The following is a 15,383-nucleotide window of genomic DNA, read 5'->3' as shown; positions in this document are numbered from 1 at the left end:
CTGCCTGCGGGGAGTCTGCCTATGTCTCTGCCCCTCTCTGTTTCTCATGAATAAATAAAATAAAAAAAAAAAAACACCACAAAACTACATATTTTACTCCGTTTTGGTTCCTCATATGAGGAACTTAGAAGTAGCCACTGTGTCCTAATGAGTAAAAACTTGAAGAGATTGAAAAATCAACAAATCTTGAATCCATAAAGGGAGGACACAGGGTAAACTGTTCTCCAGGTTAGAGAATAGCACAGAGAACAGTGAATAAGTTTGAATCAGGGGATGTGGATTTGAGGTTCAGTTCCTACCATGTCCTTTTAACTTTCTAAGCTTCAGTTTACTTGTTTATAAAATGAAGAGGACTGCCAACTCAACCCAACTCAGCTCACTTCATAGTTGTAGAAATCACTATGCAAATGATATTCTTTTACAGCAATGACATTTACATAATATGTACATTTTACCCAATAATACAACTTGACCACTTCAGTGGAAGAACAAAGTAAGCCCTTAGGCTCCAATGAACTCTTTGGCCAGTATTATAGTTCCTGGGTCTCTGCTCTTGAATGACTGCCATATGAATTGCTACTATTGGGAACTTTAATACTTCCTGGAAGTCTAATCTCTAGAACTTTGTTCCTGTTCTCATTCCTTTCCTTTTCTTAAAAATATACGCAATAATAAAATCTTGGGAAGTGAATTTTGTCTTAAAGACTGACTTAATGATGCAGTACTATAAGGATCTCATAAAGTGTTTATACTTTTTTTAATGTTACATACCAGATTTACTTAGAGTCTGTTAGTATATTTAATCCCAGGCCATGTTTTAAGTGGAGGTGAAGTCGCAGTGTGGCACAGAAAGAGAAATGGAGTGGGATTTCGGGGAACTGTTTTTTTTTTTTAATTTATTTATTTATGATAGTCACACACACAGAGAGAGAGAGAGAGAGAGAGAGAGAGAGAGAGAGAGAGGCAGAGACACAGGCAGAGGGAGAAGCAGGCTCCATGCACTGGGAGCCCGACGTGGGATTCGATCCCAGGTCTCCAGGATCGCGCCCTGGGCCAAAGGCAGGCGCCAAACCGCTGCGCCACCCAGGGATCCCCGGGGAACTGATTTTTAATGTTGGTCCTATCATTGACTGTATTTACTCTTAGGAAGGACATCCTTGGTTTTCAGTCTTAGAGAAATAGATGGGTTTGGATCAGATGACTATTAAGAGTCCTTCTAGCTCAAAATTGTTATGATTCTAAGTGCTACACCAGAAAGTAAGTTTAGAGGTTAGGAAATATAATACTATTGTAATAAAATATATAATAAAAGTTCATAATTCTAGCTGGCAATCCTTTATTCATGTTGAAAGTACTTACAATGTTAAACTAAATAGCAAAGACACAAACACTAAAAAACATTAACCAAAGTTTTTTTTTTTTTATGGTAAATACTACCTTTATTTAAAAAAGTTATACATGCTAGAAAAAAGCATAAATGATACATGTAAACAACTGTTTACCAAATACTTATTTTTTTTTCCTTGTAAAGGTGCAAATGATCTTTAAATGTAAACACAAAAGTTGCCAAACATTTTTGTAGTAAGGGGGAGGGAAGAGAAAGTTATTCCTTTTGGTTGTGGTTAAAGTCTTATTCAAAGATTTTCCAGCAAAATACATTGAAAATTGGTCTATGAACACAATGACAAAACTGACCACTGAGGTTTGTATCATTTTCTCCTTAAAAATTTTAACTTTTCACCAGAAAGTGCAATTTGAGAGTAACAGTGGCTTTATAGAGTGAGGATAATGATATGTTTGTATAAAAGAACCAAGATTTTACTAATAAAATGCCTCAATTTTATACTTGTTAGCGTGTACTATTACATGAACTGCAGAATTCATTCTCTTGGAGGCTGTGATTACAGGTAAGCCTCAGCTTCAGCAGGCCTGAGCAAGTGTAAATTGCATAACAGTAATCACTGGGGGGGGGGGGGGGGGAGAAGGCATTTCTCCCTGCTGGTCCTTAGTAGCAATCAGGAAACAAAAAGGAAAGTTGTTTGAGTCGATAATATTTTTGAACAAAAACTTTTGCAGAGTAGCACATGATTCTATTGGAGGATTCTCAAGACAGCATAGAAGAATGGTATACTGTTTTTATAGAGGCACTGAGCAGAGCTCTAAGCTAGCAGAAATTCTATGAAAATACTATGAAAAAAGACTTTATAGTGGAAAACAAATTCATATGGAAGGAAACAAGATGCAAACTTGCACTGATGAAAACGTTAGTGTCTGAGTCCTGGTTTTATCTAACATTCCTTTTGAATTGTACTATTTAAAATGAGTGTTTCCTTTTTTGTTTGTTTTGTTTTTTAGATTTTCAAGTCTTCTGGTGCTTAGTGCAAGCATGATGGCTAAATAATACATTTTACATACCCTATCTTTGTCACTGGTAGTCCTTGTAGATAGTGGAGTCATGTGGATGGAGTGCTTAGAAATAACAATTAGATCATGTATAGCCCTTCTCCCTTTATTAGTATTTTCAAACTTAACATCTTAAAAATAAACTTTCTACTTGGAATTTTTATCTTTTTTTTTCTTTTCCTTTTTTAGTGGGAAGAAGGCTAAATCCAAAGCAAAACAAAACAAAACGACAAAAAACCCAACAAAAAAACCATGATAAATTAAAACCAAAAATAAATATTCTGCATGGAATTGAAAACTTTTGTGCAAAGGTGGCATCTTGCAGTTGAAGTACTTTCATTGTATTTGTATTTCCATATGTTGAGGCACCGGCAAAGAATAATTTGTTCTAATGTTTTCTTGAGCTATACAAAGCTCCAAAGTCAAATCTCTCCAGAACACAGTGGAGCATGTACATGACTGTCTTCTAGGTGATCACCATATATGGGATTCACAATGTGTCATTTTAATAACTCCTACACCACCCCCGAGGCGACGGTAATTCATCCCACCATATAACCTGCAAAGAAAGAAACAAAATCAGATTCCAAAGCGCAAAAAGCACTGTTTCTTCTATTACTTAGATGTTAATTAAGCACGTGTTTTCTATCATAATATTTTTAGCTTCATACATCTCTTCCAAAGATTAGGACCTGGAATTGAGCACTGGCAAGTAGCAGAATTATTTCACACATTGGCTGAAAAGGTCTCATTTAAAGGTTACTGTTTTAAGAATAAGAGAGTGTCATTCCCACATTTTGCATCACAACTTTATAACTTCACACCTAAATTGACTTCTAACAATTACACAGAACCATATATTCTACATTTTTGTGTCTAGTTTTGGCCATGGCTATCTTATTTTCCTACTCACATTTCCCTCTGCCTAAATATCGATAATTTATATTTATCCTTTTGCCTTATATGTATTCTCACAAACCTCCTCCTTTATGGAACAAACCTGGATATGAGTAAGTAAACTCAGCATCTAGTTTGTGACCTGTGAACAAGATCGTCTTCAAAGCTAAAGATTTCCATGGAAAAGAATATTAGATCCTCTGTCAGCTGTAAGGTAAAACTGGCTTTAAGTTTGGGATATATAACTATAACAATTTAGATAGTAATCTCTTAACAGATGATCCTTAAGAATTTCATAAATATTACTTGGTCACATATTACTAATTCTACTTAGTGACAGTTACTGAGAAATAGGTCCTTATGTAGGATCGTAGTGATTAAGTAGCAGAAGTAAATCTGGCAATCTTCCCAAATTCCCATTAAACATCAAAAGCTGAATATGCAAGAAAATATGCCACAAGTGGGAGGCTCCTTTTCAGGAAAACTTCCCATTGTCTCTCCCTTACCTCTATTAGGTTTTGCTAAAATGTGACCTTGACAGTTAGGCCTTCCTAGGTCACATTTTAAAAGGAAGCTCCTCCCTGGACATCCTCACACCTCTCTGCTCTTTACCACAGTACTTCTATCCCTGACGTGGTACTGTTAGTCTCCTTCCTAGAATGTCCGATCAAGGAGGGCAGGGGATTTAGTTTTTGTTCACTGTGGTATCTCTGATGTCTAGAACACTTAGTAAATCTTTACTTAGTGAACAAGGCTGTGAAAATGTAATCTAGTAGAAGCCAAAAGTGTCCAATGTCTGACTTCTAGTCTGACTTTAGTATTGTGACTTGGTAGTCATACAGAGCCATGAGCCAAAGGCAGAATCCAAAGAACACCATTTAAACATCTGTAAAAGTGTGGCTTTCCCAGACATGAAGACTGTATTTTTTTTAAAGATTGTATTATTAGAGAGAGAGAGCGAGCATGAGCCGGGGTAGGGGGGTGGTAAAGAGGGGAGAGACTCCCCACCGAGTGTGGAGCCTGACATGGAGGCTTAATCTCAGGACCCCAAGATCATGACCTGGGCCAGCCAGCCAGGTGCCTCCACTTATTTATTTTTAGATATTTCTTTATTTGAGATATATATATATAAAGAGCATGAGCATGGAGAGGGGGAACTGGGGGAGGGAAAAGCAGACTCCCCACTGAGCAGGGAGCCCAAGGCATAGCTTGATCCCAGGACCCTGAGATCATGACCTGAGCAAAGGCAGATGCTTGACTGACAGAGCCAGCCAGGTGCCTCAGTTTTTGAATACTTAAATGCATGAGTAACATGATTTATGTGAATTTATAAGAACCACTTAAGCACTTAGGAAAGATTTGTTAAGATTGTTAAGACAAGAATTTAAAAGCAAAGTAAAATTAAAGCTATAAATATAGTTTAACATAGTTAAGCCTCTTAAATAAGAGGTAGATTTCTTCCTAAAAGTGACTGTTAAAATTTAGTAGACTTTTTTTCTCTTCCTTTAGGTAGGCTCCCTGCCCAGCATGGAGCCCATGAGGAGCTTGAACTCACGACCCTGAGATCAAGACCTGAGCTGAGACCAAGCAAGAATAGAATGCTTAACCAACTTGGCCTTTAAAAGAGAATAATAATATATTTAAATACATTTTAAAAGCTTAAGGAAAACAATGATTTTAAAATGAAATAAACTATTATTAAAAAAAAGTATCTACAATTTTTTTTCCTGTGCATAAAGCTGCCACTAAGAACATCATAAATTGTGACAGATTAGAAAAGCAAGAAATCTAAGTTCTAATTCTATGACTAACTTGCTTCATTTTATTTCTCAGTGCCTTACTTTCCTCAGCTGAACATGATGAGGCTAGAAAGATTATTTTTTTCTGCTTGCCATCTCTATTATAAAACTGAACAGTTACCAAAGAGAAGATGTAAAATGTCAGCCACTTTAGAGCAAAGAATTCAAAATAAGCCATCAAATGTGGGTAACTTGGAGCTCTCTTATGAGTATTGCGAAAGCACTTCTCAATGTATGACCATCCCAATTTTTAAGATCATGGGCGACCTTATTCCCATGATTTTCAAGTCAGCAGTGAGGTGATCTGCAATGTAGCTTAAAGGTTACCTCCATGTATTGGCGTCAGGATCAAAAACTTCAATGGTCTTCAAGTACGTTGTGCCATCAAAGCCTCCTACAGCCATGAGCTGTCCGTTCACTACTGCAAGGCCAACCTACAGGACCAAAACACAGTGGCCACTGAAGAAGCCAGAGGATCACTGGGAAAATTTTAACTAGTTTCTAGATAAATCTTTTTAGTAAAAGATAATTCTTTATGACTTTGCATTCTGGAAACAGAAGGACTTGAACACAGAGGGAAAAAAAGAATGACAAAAATCTATTATATGTGGGAACAATAAAATTATATATTCAATCAGAATATTTATAAAGTCCAAAACATAAATTTCTTAAATTTTTGGAAAAGCATCACTGGGAGCCGACAAGAACTTCCAAACTGCTCTAACTTCTTTTGGTATTTGCCTATTCTAACCCACTATCTAAAACTGCCAATAAAATTCTGTTTAAAATACAAACCTAACCATGCTGTCACTTCCCTCTAAAAAATTGCTAAGCCTCCCTACCACCTATGGGTAAGTTTAAAGTCCTTTCTAGGTCATTCAGGCCCTCCACAAATCCATCCTAGGCCATGCCTCACCTCCTTACGTACCCTATGCTGCAAGAATACAGATTTAACTGCTCTTCCCAGAAAATACCATGTTTTTCTAATATTGGAATAATACCATATTAGGATTATACTAGTAATACCTCCATACTTTTGCACATGTTGGTCCCTGGTTTTCTTTCCCTCTTCTAGAAAATCTTAGTTTTCTTTCACGGCCTAGCTTACATCTGACTTTTTCTGGTAAGTTTCTTCACTGCCCCCAAATACAGTAAGCATATCCTCCCATGTTCTCTTACAATGCACATGCAACCGTTTTTGTTTTGTTTTGTTTTGTTTTTATCATTTTCTGTAAACATTTCCATTTCCTCCACTAACTTGGGAGCTCCTTGTGGAGGTGTACTCATTTTTGCTTTCCAAGCACACAGTAAGAACTTAATAAATATTTGCTAAATAATACGAATGTACCAGTGAAAACAGCAGGAATGTGACCTAGAAGCTGTTCATCACCAGTAATAGCAAACCATAGATATGGGAATGTTTTGACTTGCTGATGCCTATCAGTGATATTCTCTGATTTGTGCACACCAAAATTGATTCCTTTTTATCCTCAGATAACGGAGTCTTTTAGCTACTGCTGCATTCTCCCACCTGTTGTTCTACATCAATGGATTCCTGACACAATCAGTGGTTTATGGGTTACATTTCACTACAAACCAAATGTCCTAGGATGGATGAATGCTATACTCCACCCCAGAAGTCTCTTGTGGTCACAAGTCATCCACGGTCTAGAACATGACATAGGTCAGCCTGGCCAGGTCTAAACTACAGATGGGACAGACCCATACCAGTTTGTGAAGACTGGTGGTGGGGCCAGATGTGTTTCTGCCTAAACATCTGTATTGGTGTGCCAACTACTTAGAATATTACCTAGAACATTAGTTCATAACATTTAGCTCTAATTGAGAGGGATGAATATGGGTGAAGTTAGATAAGGTAGTGGATAAGATAGGGTAATGTCTTTCAGGGAAACAATCAATGAAAGATAAATCACAAAAAATAATTCTATTATTAAAGATATGATTGAATAGAAGGTATTTAAGTACTTGAGATAACAGCAATTACGAGAGATTAATTTTTTCCAGTATAAAAGTAGCTAGGGGTTGTTTTACCTAAACAGTGCATCTCCTTACTGTGCCAGTATTTTAAGATCAGAGCTCTCCTGCATAGCCCTCCCTTGGTGTTCTTTTCCCAAAGTTTTCAGTAGCTGGGCACTTACTCCACTACGGCGGGATGTCATAGCCACCACGGGAGACCACTGGTTAGTTCTGGGGTTGTATCTCTCAGCGCTGCTCAGCTCTGTAGTATCATCTCTACCTCCTACGGCATAGATCATGTCCTGATACACTGCACAGCCTAGATGTTTCCTCCGGGTCCCCATAGGAGCTATGGTGTGCCATCTGTTTTCCTGAGGATTGTAGCGCTCCACTGCAGGGGGAAAAAAAACAGTAAGTGACCATTCAACCATTTCTTCTAACTAGTTTTCCTAATAGCCATTAAAACTTTGTGATAATACATATTTTCAATACACAATCTGATTTTTGCTTATGAGGACTTGTGTACCTTTGGATAATACCACTATAATCTTATCAGGGCTAATGGTTTCATCTGGGTACAGTATGGTGGAAAGGGCATGTGTTGGAGTCAAGGTACCTTAGTATAGTTCTGACTGTATGACTTGTGGCTTCATCTTATCTTTAAATGAGGGGATTAGACCATAGGATCTGTAGGCACCATTCTATACTAATAATTAATTTTCATAATCAGATAACTTCTGTACTCTTGTATTCCCTTTGCCTGTTAATTCCTACTGCATTCTAAGCAGAAGACAAGATATGTGACAATGAATCTGATCCAAGTGTCACATGACAATATCCTTAGGCAAAAATACCATTATCTCTAAACAAAAAGGACCGACACATAAACCAGCTTATAACTATAGCTTTTTATTTATTCTTAAGTTATAATATAGGTTTTGTCTTTTTTTTGGCTTTAGTTTTTTAAGGAGAGATGGTTGGGGGTGGGGCAGAGAAATAATCATATTAGGAAAATAGTTCCTTTATTCATTATAAATTCCTAGAAGCTTATAAAGAGGAGGGAGAAAAATATTTTGGGAATACGCTAGGAGAATATGGCTGCAGAAGGATCTGAGGAAGAGCTAGGAGTTGTATTCTAAGGGGAAAATAAATTTCAAATATTTAAATTATTATAAATAATTATACTATTTATATAAATATATAAATTGTCTAAATTTTATAATTTAAAATTATAGGATAACCTGGAGTTTTAAAATTTTCTGTAGGGGGAATCTCCTGAGGAATGTGCTGATCTTGGAAAAGACTAACCTGTGTTTAGTGGAGATGTCCCATCAGAGCCACCTACAGCATATAAGAACCCTCCTAACACAGCCACGGCCACGCCTAGTCTTCTTGTGCTCATAGAAGCCACTCGGGTCCATTTGTTTTCCTTTGGATCATACCTGCAGTGAGGGAGAAAAACAAAGACTGCATGCCTGTTTTTATGAAGTGAGGCCTTTCTCAGAAGGTGTGAAATCACGCTAAAGATATGCTGGATACATACACTTACTATGGTCAAAAGCACAGTGAGAATCTAACATATTTTACTTAGTAGGAAAAAGAGTCTTAGAATTTGTGCCCATGTCAGTCATTAAGCTACTTTCTATAGTCTGCCTTGTGATGCTGGGGCTAGAACTCTGAAAACATTTTCCCTTTGCCAAGCTGGCTCTCTATTAGATTCTGCCAAGAGGAAGGATTAGTTGCTGGAATCTAGGGGGAGGAAAATGGACAGACTCCTTTCTGTGTGCTTGCCAATCCTGTTAGTGTTGTCTCAGCAATGAGCCCTTCCCTCTGACTAAACCAGTTAATTTTAGTTTCTAGCCTTTTTCTGGCACTTCCAAAACTAGCGTTGTGCCTGTTCGAAGTCTCAGCGGTGGCTCTGTGGGGCACCTCCTCTGAGTCCCTGAGGTAAGAGTACCAGTGTTCCAATTATCCACAGCTGTATAAATCACTTCAAAATTCAATGACTTAAAATAATTTTATTAACTCTCCTGGTTCCATGGTCAGGAATTTGGGAAGGGCCTCACATGAAGTTCTGGCTCAGGTGTCTCATGTGGTTGCTATTAAATTGTGGCTGGGGCTGGAGGAGCAGGGTGCTAAAGCAGCAGGGGGCTGGCTGGGTTTCAGAGTCTCTCTATTTGGCTAGTTGGGGCTTCCTCTAAGCATGGCAACCTCAGTTCAAGGCTTCAAAGGTACCCCCCGAACATCCAACTAAAAGATGTATCTTTTATGACCGAGCCTCAAAAGTCACATCCATAGTGCCATTTTGGCTGTTCTTATAAGGCAGGCCCAGAATCAAGGGCAGAAAATGTAAATCCCACTGTTCAGTAAGAATGACAAAGGCAAATGATACACAGCATGTGACATGACAGGTACTGTAATCATCTTTGGAAAATATAATCTTCCAAAATCAGCCAGGAAGAGAATCCTTCATGGATGTGTGTCACAGCTGTTCAGGGCACCCACTCCTCAGGTGCTGATGGTTCTAGCGCTGTGGGATCTCTCCTCTGGCTTCTAGGCTCCCATAGCTCTAATCTCTCTCTTTTGTGTTCCCAAATCTGGGTTCCTACAGTTACTTCAGTGTCCTCTTTTCATTTTTTTCAGCCCTTCAATATCTGCTAACCAATTTTTGAATATTAAATTCTCTCTACCAAAATAACTGGTATGGCTTCTGTTTTCTTTACTGGGTCCTGACTGATAAATGACTAGTGTTCAGAAAATCACTCGGAATAGTGCTGGCATTTTATTGCATGGGTGGGAAATTCTGCTAGTCTATTAAGTACCATTAGCAAATTCTATCATTATTGCAGAAAATATAAAATAAACAAAACTAAAAATAGACCTTGCTCTTAAGAAGCAGGTGAGGGAGACGGAGCATGTTCCTAAGGAAAAACCTCCAAACAGATTCTGAGAATGTCATAACTAATATAGATGAAAGCAGCAGAAACATAAATACTGGAGAATGGAGCCTTGGAGAGAGGTTATGTTAGTGTGGTTTCCTGAAGTTCATGTACTTTGAGATTTTATTTATTCATGAGAGACACAGACAGAAAGAGGCAGAGACATAGGCAGAGAGGAAGCAGGCTTCATGCAGGGAGCCTGATGGAACACTTGATCCCAGGACTTCAGGATCATGCCCTGGGCCGAAGGCAGGTGCTCAACTGCTGAGCCACCCAGGCAAGCCATGTACTTTGGATAAAGTTTATCTTTAACGCCTTTTGGAAAATTCTTAGCCAAAAATTCTAACTGCAAATACTGCTTTTGCTCTTATCTAGCTCTCCTTTCCTTTTGGGACTCCAATTACATGTATGTTAGACTGTTTGTGTCAATGAGTTCTTAATTTTAGATATTATATTTTTCAGTTGTAGAATGTACATCTTGGTTTTAGACTTCAATTATATATTAAAATTCTCCAACCTTTTATCCATTTTTAATCTTTTCTCTATTTTAATATATTTTTTATTTTAATATATTCATTATACTTATTTTAAAGTTTTTTTTCTGTTTAAATGGATTATTTTTTTACTGACTGATAAATTATGAGTGTTCAGATAAATAAAAAAGATTTATTTATTTGAGAAAGAGTGTGCATAAGTGGGGAAGGGCAGAGGAAAAGGGAAAATGGGAGAATCTCAAGACTACTCCCCTCTGAGCATGGAACCCTAAGCAGGGCTTGATCTCACTACCCTGAGATCATGACTTGGGCTGAAGTCAAGAGTCCAACATTTTATTGACTGCGCCACCCAGCCACGCCTCTAAATGTGGATCATTTATAAGTCTGCTTCTATTGTCTATTTTTTCTCTCAGCTACTGGCCATATTTTTTCAGATGTTTCACAATTTTTTATAGTGTGCTGGACATTTTATAAAGGAATGGAATTCTATAAATTGAGGTTGATATTATCCCCTTATTCCAGCACTGCCGCTACTACACCTATCCCTCCCAGTTACCAGCCAGGATTCGCTCTTTCCTGTATTAGGCAGGGAGGGTGAAATACTAATCACCTCAGTCCAATCAGAAATTCAGCTTTCATTAGACTCAGTCCACTCAGTTTTCAAATGTCTCAAGGAAGAGATCCATTCTGTATTTGTTGCAGGCCCCTCTACACAGCAGGACACTATCTTCTAAGCACTGTCAAGTTTTTTTTTTTAATTTTTATTTATTTATTTATGAGAGAGAGAGAGAGAGAGAGAGAGAGAGAGAGAGGCAGAGACATAGGCAGAGGGAGAAGCAGGCTCCATGCACTGGGAGCCCGATGTGGGATTCGATCCCGTGTCTCCAGGATCGTGCCCTGGGCCAAAGGCAGGCGCTAAACCGCTGCGCCACCCAGGGATCCCCAGCACTGTCAAGTTGTATGAGATTTCACTCACCTTAGTTCCCTAGTCCCCTGAGCTACCCCAGCACTCAGCAAACACCTCATGGAGAAAAAACAGCAGTATGTTTGGAATTGTTCTAGATTCCAATCTGTTATGCCAACCTGCATGACTGTTATAAGTTCTACTGATTTACCTCTCCTACAAGAGAATCCCTTTGCCTAAGACAAGTCCAATATTCAACACTTCCGATCTGGCAAATGTCCCTAGGGAAGAAAACAGCTGATGATCTCAGCTCACATAAATGAGCTTTTTCTTCAATGGGATTTTAGTTCATCTAGTCCTTGTTACTTCCACATTTCTTTTTTTTTTTTTAAATTTCTTAGAGAGAGAGAGAGAGAGGCACAGAGGGAGAAGCAGGCTCCATGCAGAGAGCCCGATGCAGGACTTGACCCCGGGTCTCCAGGATCATGCCCCAAGCAGAAGGCAGCGCCAAACCACTAAGCCACTGGGACTGCCCACATCTCTGATGTTTTAAAAAATATTTTTGGGGACACCTGGGTGGCTCAGCGGTTGAACATCTGCCTTCGGCTCAGGTCGTGATCCCAGAGTCCTAGGATCAAGTCCCACACTGGGCTCTTTGCATGGAGTCTGCTTATCCCTCTGCCTGTGTGTGAGTATCTCTCTCTTTCTCATGAATAAATAAGTAAAATCTTAAAAAAAATTACTCAATTAAAAAATAAATAAATAAAAATAAAAAATATTTTTGTACTCTCATTTTTTTCTTAGTTGATGCAGTGGGAGTGATGGCTGTCATTACTCACTGAATTCTACTTGGAAGCAGAAGTCTTTGCATAATTTTTAAACTATAAAATAAAACATTGATTCAGAAAGCCACACAAAACAAATGCATTGTTTAATGAGTTATTATAAGGAATAATAAGCCCATCACCTAGGCTAAGAAAAATAACTTTGCCTGCCACAATGAAAGCCCTCCCATGTGTCCCTTTCCAAACTCAATGCCTTCTTCCCCACAAGATTACCATTATCCTGATTTTTATAGTAATCACCTCCTCCTTTATAATTTTTTCTTTTTTAAGATTTCATTTATTTATTAATTCATGAGAGACACAGAGAAAGAGAGGCAGAGACATAGGCAGAGGGAGAGGCAGGCTCCTCACAAGGACCCTGATGTGGGACCCAATCCTGAGATCGGGATCACACCCTGAGCCAAAGGCAGATGATCAACCACTGAGCCACCTAGGCATGTCTTTTTTTTAAATTATTTTATTTATTTATTCATGAGAGACATAGAGAGAGGCAGAGACATAGGCAGAGGAAGAAAAGGCTCCATGCAGGGAGCCTGATGTGGGACTTGATCCAGAGACTCCAGGATCATGCCCTGGGCCAAAGGCAGGTGCTAAACTGCTGAGCCACCCAGGCATCCCTCTTCATCGTTTTTTCTACCCACGTGTGCATCCCAGACACTTGTTCATTATAAATTTTTCAAGTCTCTTTTTATCTACAGGTTTTCCTCCATTTCCCCTTTTTCTTTGTACCCCCAAAATTCAACTCTTAGAATCTGGGGCATTTGACCTGCAATTTCCCCACAACATGGATTTGGTTGACTAGACACTCACAGTCCAACACACTGGTCTGTTCTCTGTATGTTCCACAAACTGGCAGCTGGATCCAGAAGTTTGATCAGACCACATTTGGTCCCTTTGGCAAAACTACAGAAGGTGTGTGTTAGTAGCTGCTAACTGCTAGGTCCATTTATTTACTGAGTGTTGCAAAATGGTTATATTCAATCATTTATTTTCTTGTATTGGGATATTTTTATAAAGAAACAATCCTCAGGGTCCCTGGGTTGCTCTGTTGGTTGAGCGGCTGGCTCTTGATTTTGGCTCAAGTCATGATCTCAGGGTCCTGGGTTTGAGCCCTACATTGGGCTCTGTGCTTGGTGGAGTTTGATTTAGGATTCTCTCTCTTCCTCTGCTCCCCTCCCCCCACGCTCTCTAATAAATAAATTTAAAAAAAAAACAATTATTTTATTGACTATTTTGTACCCAATTCATATGTGATACAGTTCATACAAGAAAGTTGGGTATATGTGTGCTTCTTTCACTTTAAATACTAGTATTCAAAATGATTCATTCTCTGTGATCTTCTAAAGGCAACTAAGTAGTTTTTTGTTTGTTTTTGTTTTAGGGTCAATAGGAACTCACAGATTTAAATATATTTATTGGATTTTAATCAATCACAATTATTATCTCTTTTGAAGTTAAAATTGTCCCATCTTTTGTCAACTGGGAACATCTTCAAGTTTTTCCTTGAGTTTTTTTGACATCTCCTAGTCTTTGACAGGTTGCTTGCCATCTGGTATGACAAGCTAGCCCAGGCTTATCTGTATATTTCCTGTCCTAAATCTGGAATCAGACATTTCTCCAAGAAGCCCTAGTTTCTTTTTGGGAAATAGAACTTCAAGACACAATTTAGGAATGGAGTTGTTCACTGCCACTATTTGGTCATTATTTCCAGGCCTCTTCAGTTGACAGAACTAGAGTATAATTTTTTTAATGGGGAACTTAATTCAAATTGAAAATCAGGACTATAAGTTCTTTTACTTAACTTCTTCTATTTTACATTCATATTCTTCCATGTCAAGAACCCTAATTTTCAAGAACACAGGAGAGGACAGAATTGGAATAACCCATACCCATCTCCTTTATTCCACATTATACATAGCAGTCTTAGATTAGCAATACTATCACTTTGATATCCCTGAGGACAATTAAAATTCTTTTTTGCATATTGCTTCCCATTCTCCTCCCACTTTTGAAAATGTTTGTACCACAGCTGCACTGAATGAGCATATAGCCAGTACATGCTACTCTCTCTTTTAACCCTTATCTACTCAGAGTTCTCTATGTTTCACACTCACTCTCCATCAATGTCTCTGTGGTAATTTTGTCTGAAGCTTATTCTGTAGTAAATTACTCAGTAAGGACTCATGGGAACAATGTTGCCTGATTTCTTACATATTAACTATTTGTGCCCGTGATACCTCAGAGTCAGTTTCTCTAGATATAAAATCCTTATCTTCTCTTTTTTTAAAAGGTTTTATTCATTTATTCATAAGAAACACACACACACACACACAGAGAGAGAGAGAGAGAAAGAGAGAGGCAGAGACACAGGCAGAGGGAGAAGCAGACTCCTCGCAGGGAGCCCGATGTGGGACTCAATCCCGGGCCTCCAGGATCATGCCCTGGGTGGAAGGCGGCACTAAACCGCTGAGCCACCCAGCCTGCCCTATCTTATATTTTCTTTGGATATCTTAAATGTTATTCCATTTTCTTATAGTATAAAATCCTGCTTTCAAAAAAGTATGATGATAATCTAAGTTCCTTTCCCATATAAATAACATGTACTTTTTTGTTGATTGACTAAAGAATTTGTTTCCTTTTTCTTCAAGGTCCAGTAATTTTTTTAAAAAGATTTTTAAAAATTTATTTATTCATGAGAGACACACAGTGAGAAAGAGAGGCGGGGACACAGGCAAAGGGAGAAGCAGGCTCCAGGCAGGGAACCCGACATGGGACCCTATCCCGGGACCCCAGGATCACACCCTGGGCTGAAGGTGGCGCTAAACCGCTGAGCCACCTGGGCTACCTCAAGGTCCAGTAATTTTATTAGAATATACCTTGGTGCTAATTGTTCTGGGTCAGTATTCAGAGAATATAGTGTATTCTTTCAAAAAACAATTTGTTTTTTTATTAGAACAGGAAAATAATTTTGAATTATAGTTCTTAGCACTTGTTCCTTTGCTCCATTCTTTTGCTTTGGTTTTTTCCTTGTGGACTTCTATTATCTGTATATTGGATTTTTTACTTATCTTCAATATTTGTTGTTATCTCATATCCTTTTTTTTTCTCTCATATCCTTTTTATTT

General features: G+C 38.3%; 1 protein-coding gene across 3 annotated transcripts in view; it reads right to left on the bottom strand.

The window, feature by feature from the left end:
* Positions 1-1,424: 1,424 nt before the first annotated feature.
* KLHL20 (kelch like family member 20) overlaps positions 1,425-15,383 on the bottom strand; it is a 56,170-nt gene continuing 42,211 nt past the window's right edge. For all 3 annotated transcript variants that reach the window (XM_055319273.1, XM_055319274.1, XM_055319275.1), the window contains exons 9-12: positions 8,385-8,518; positions 7,259-7,467; positions 5,427-5,533; positions 1,425-2,962 (exon numbers count right to left, since the gene is read on the bottom strand). In XM_055319273.1, coding sequence (XP_055175248.1) covers positions 2,878-2,962; positions 5,427-5,533; positions 7,259-7,467; positions 8,385-8,518 — 535 coding nt within the window. In that variant the 3' untranslated portion in view covers positions 1,425-2,877. The remainder of the gene's footprint in view (positions 2,963-5,426; positions 5,534-7,258; positions 7,468-8,384; positions 8,519-15,383) is intronic.

Source organism: Nyctereutes procyonoides, unplaced genomic scaffold (genome assembly GCF_905146905.1).
Source record: "Nyctereutes procyonoides isolate TBG_1078 unplaced genomic scaffold, NYPRO_anot_genome, whole genome shotgun sequence".
NCBI classification, from domain to species: domain Eukaryota; kingdom Metazoa; phylum Chordata; class Mammalia; order Carnivora; family Canidae; genus Nyctereutes; species Nyctereutes procyonoides.
Note: the sequence above shows the minus strand (reverse complement) of the source record. Positions and strands in the feature narration are given on the sequence as shown.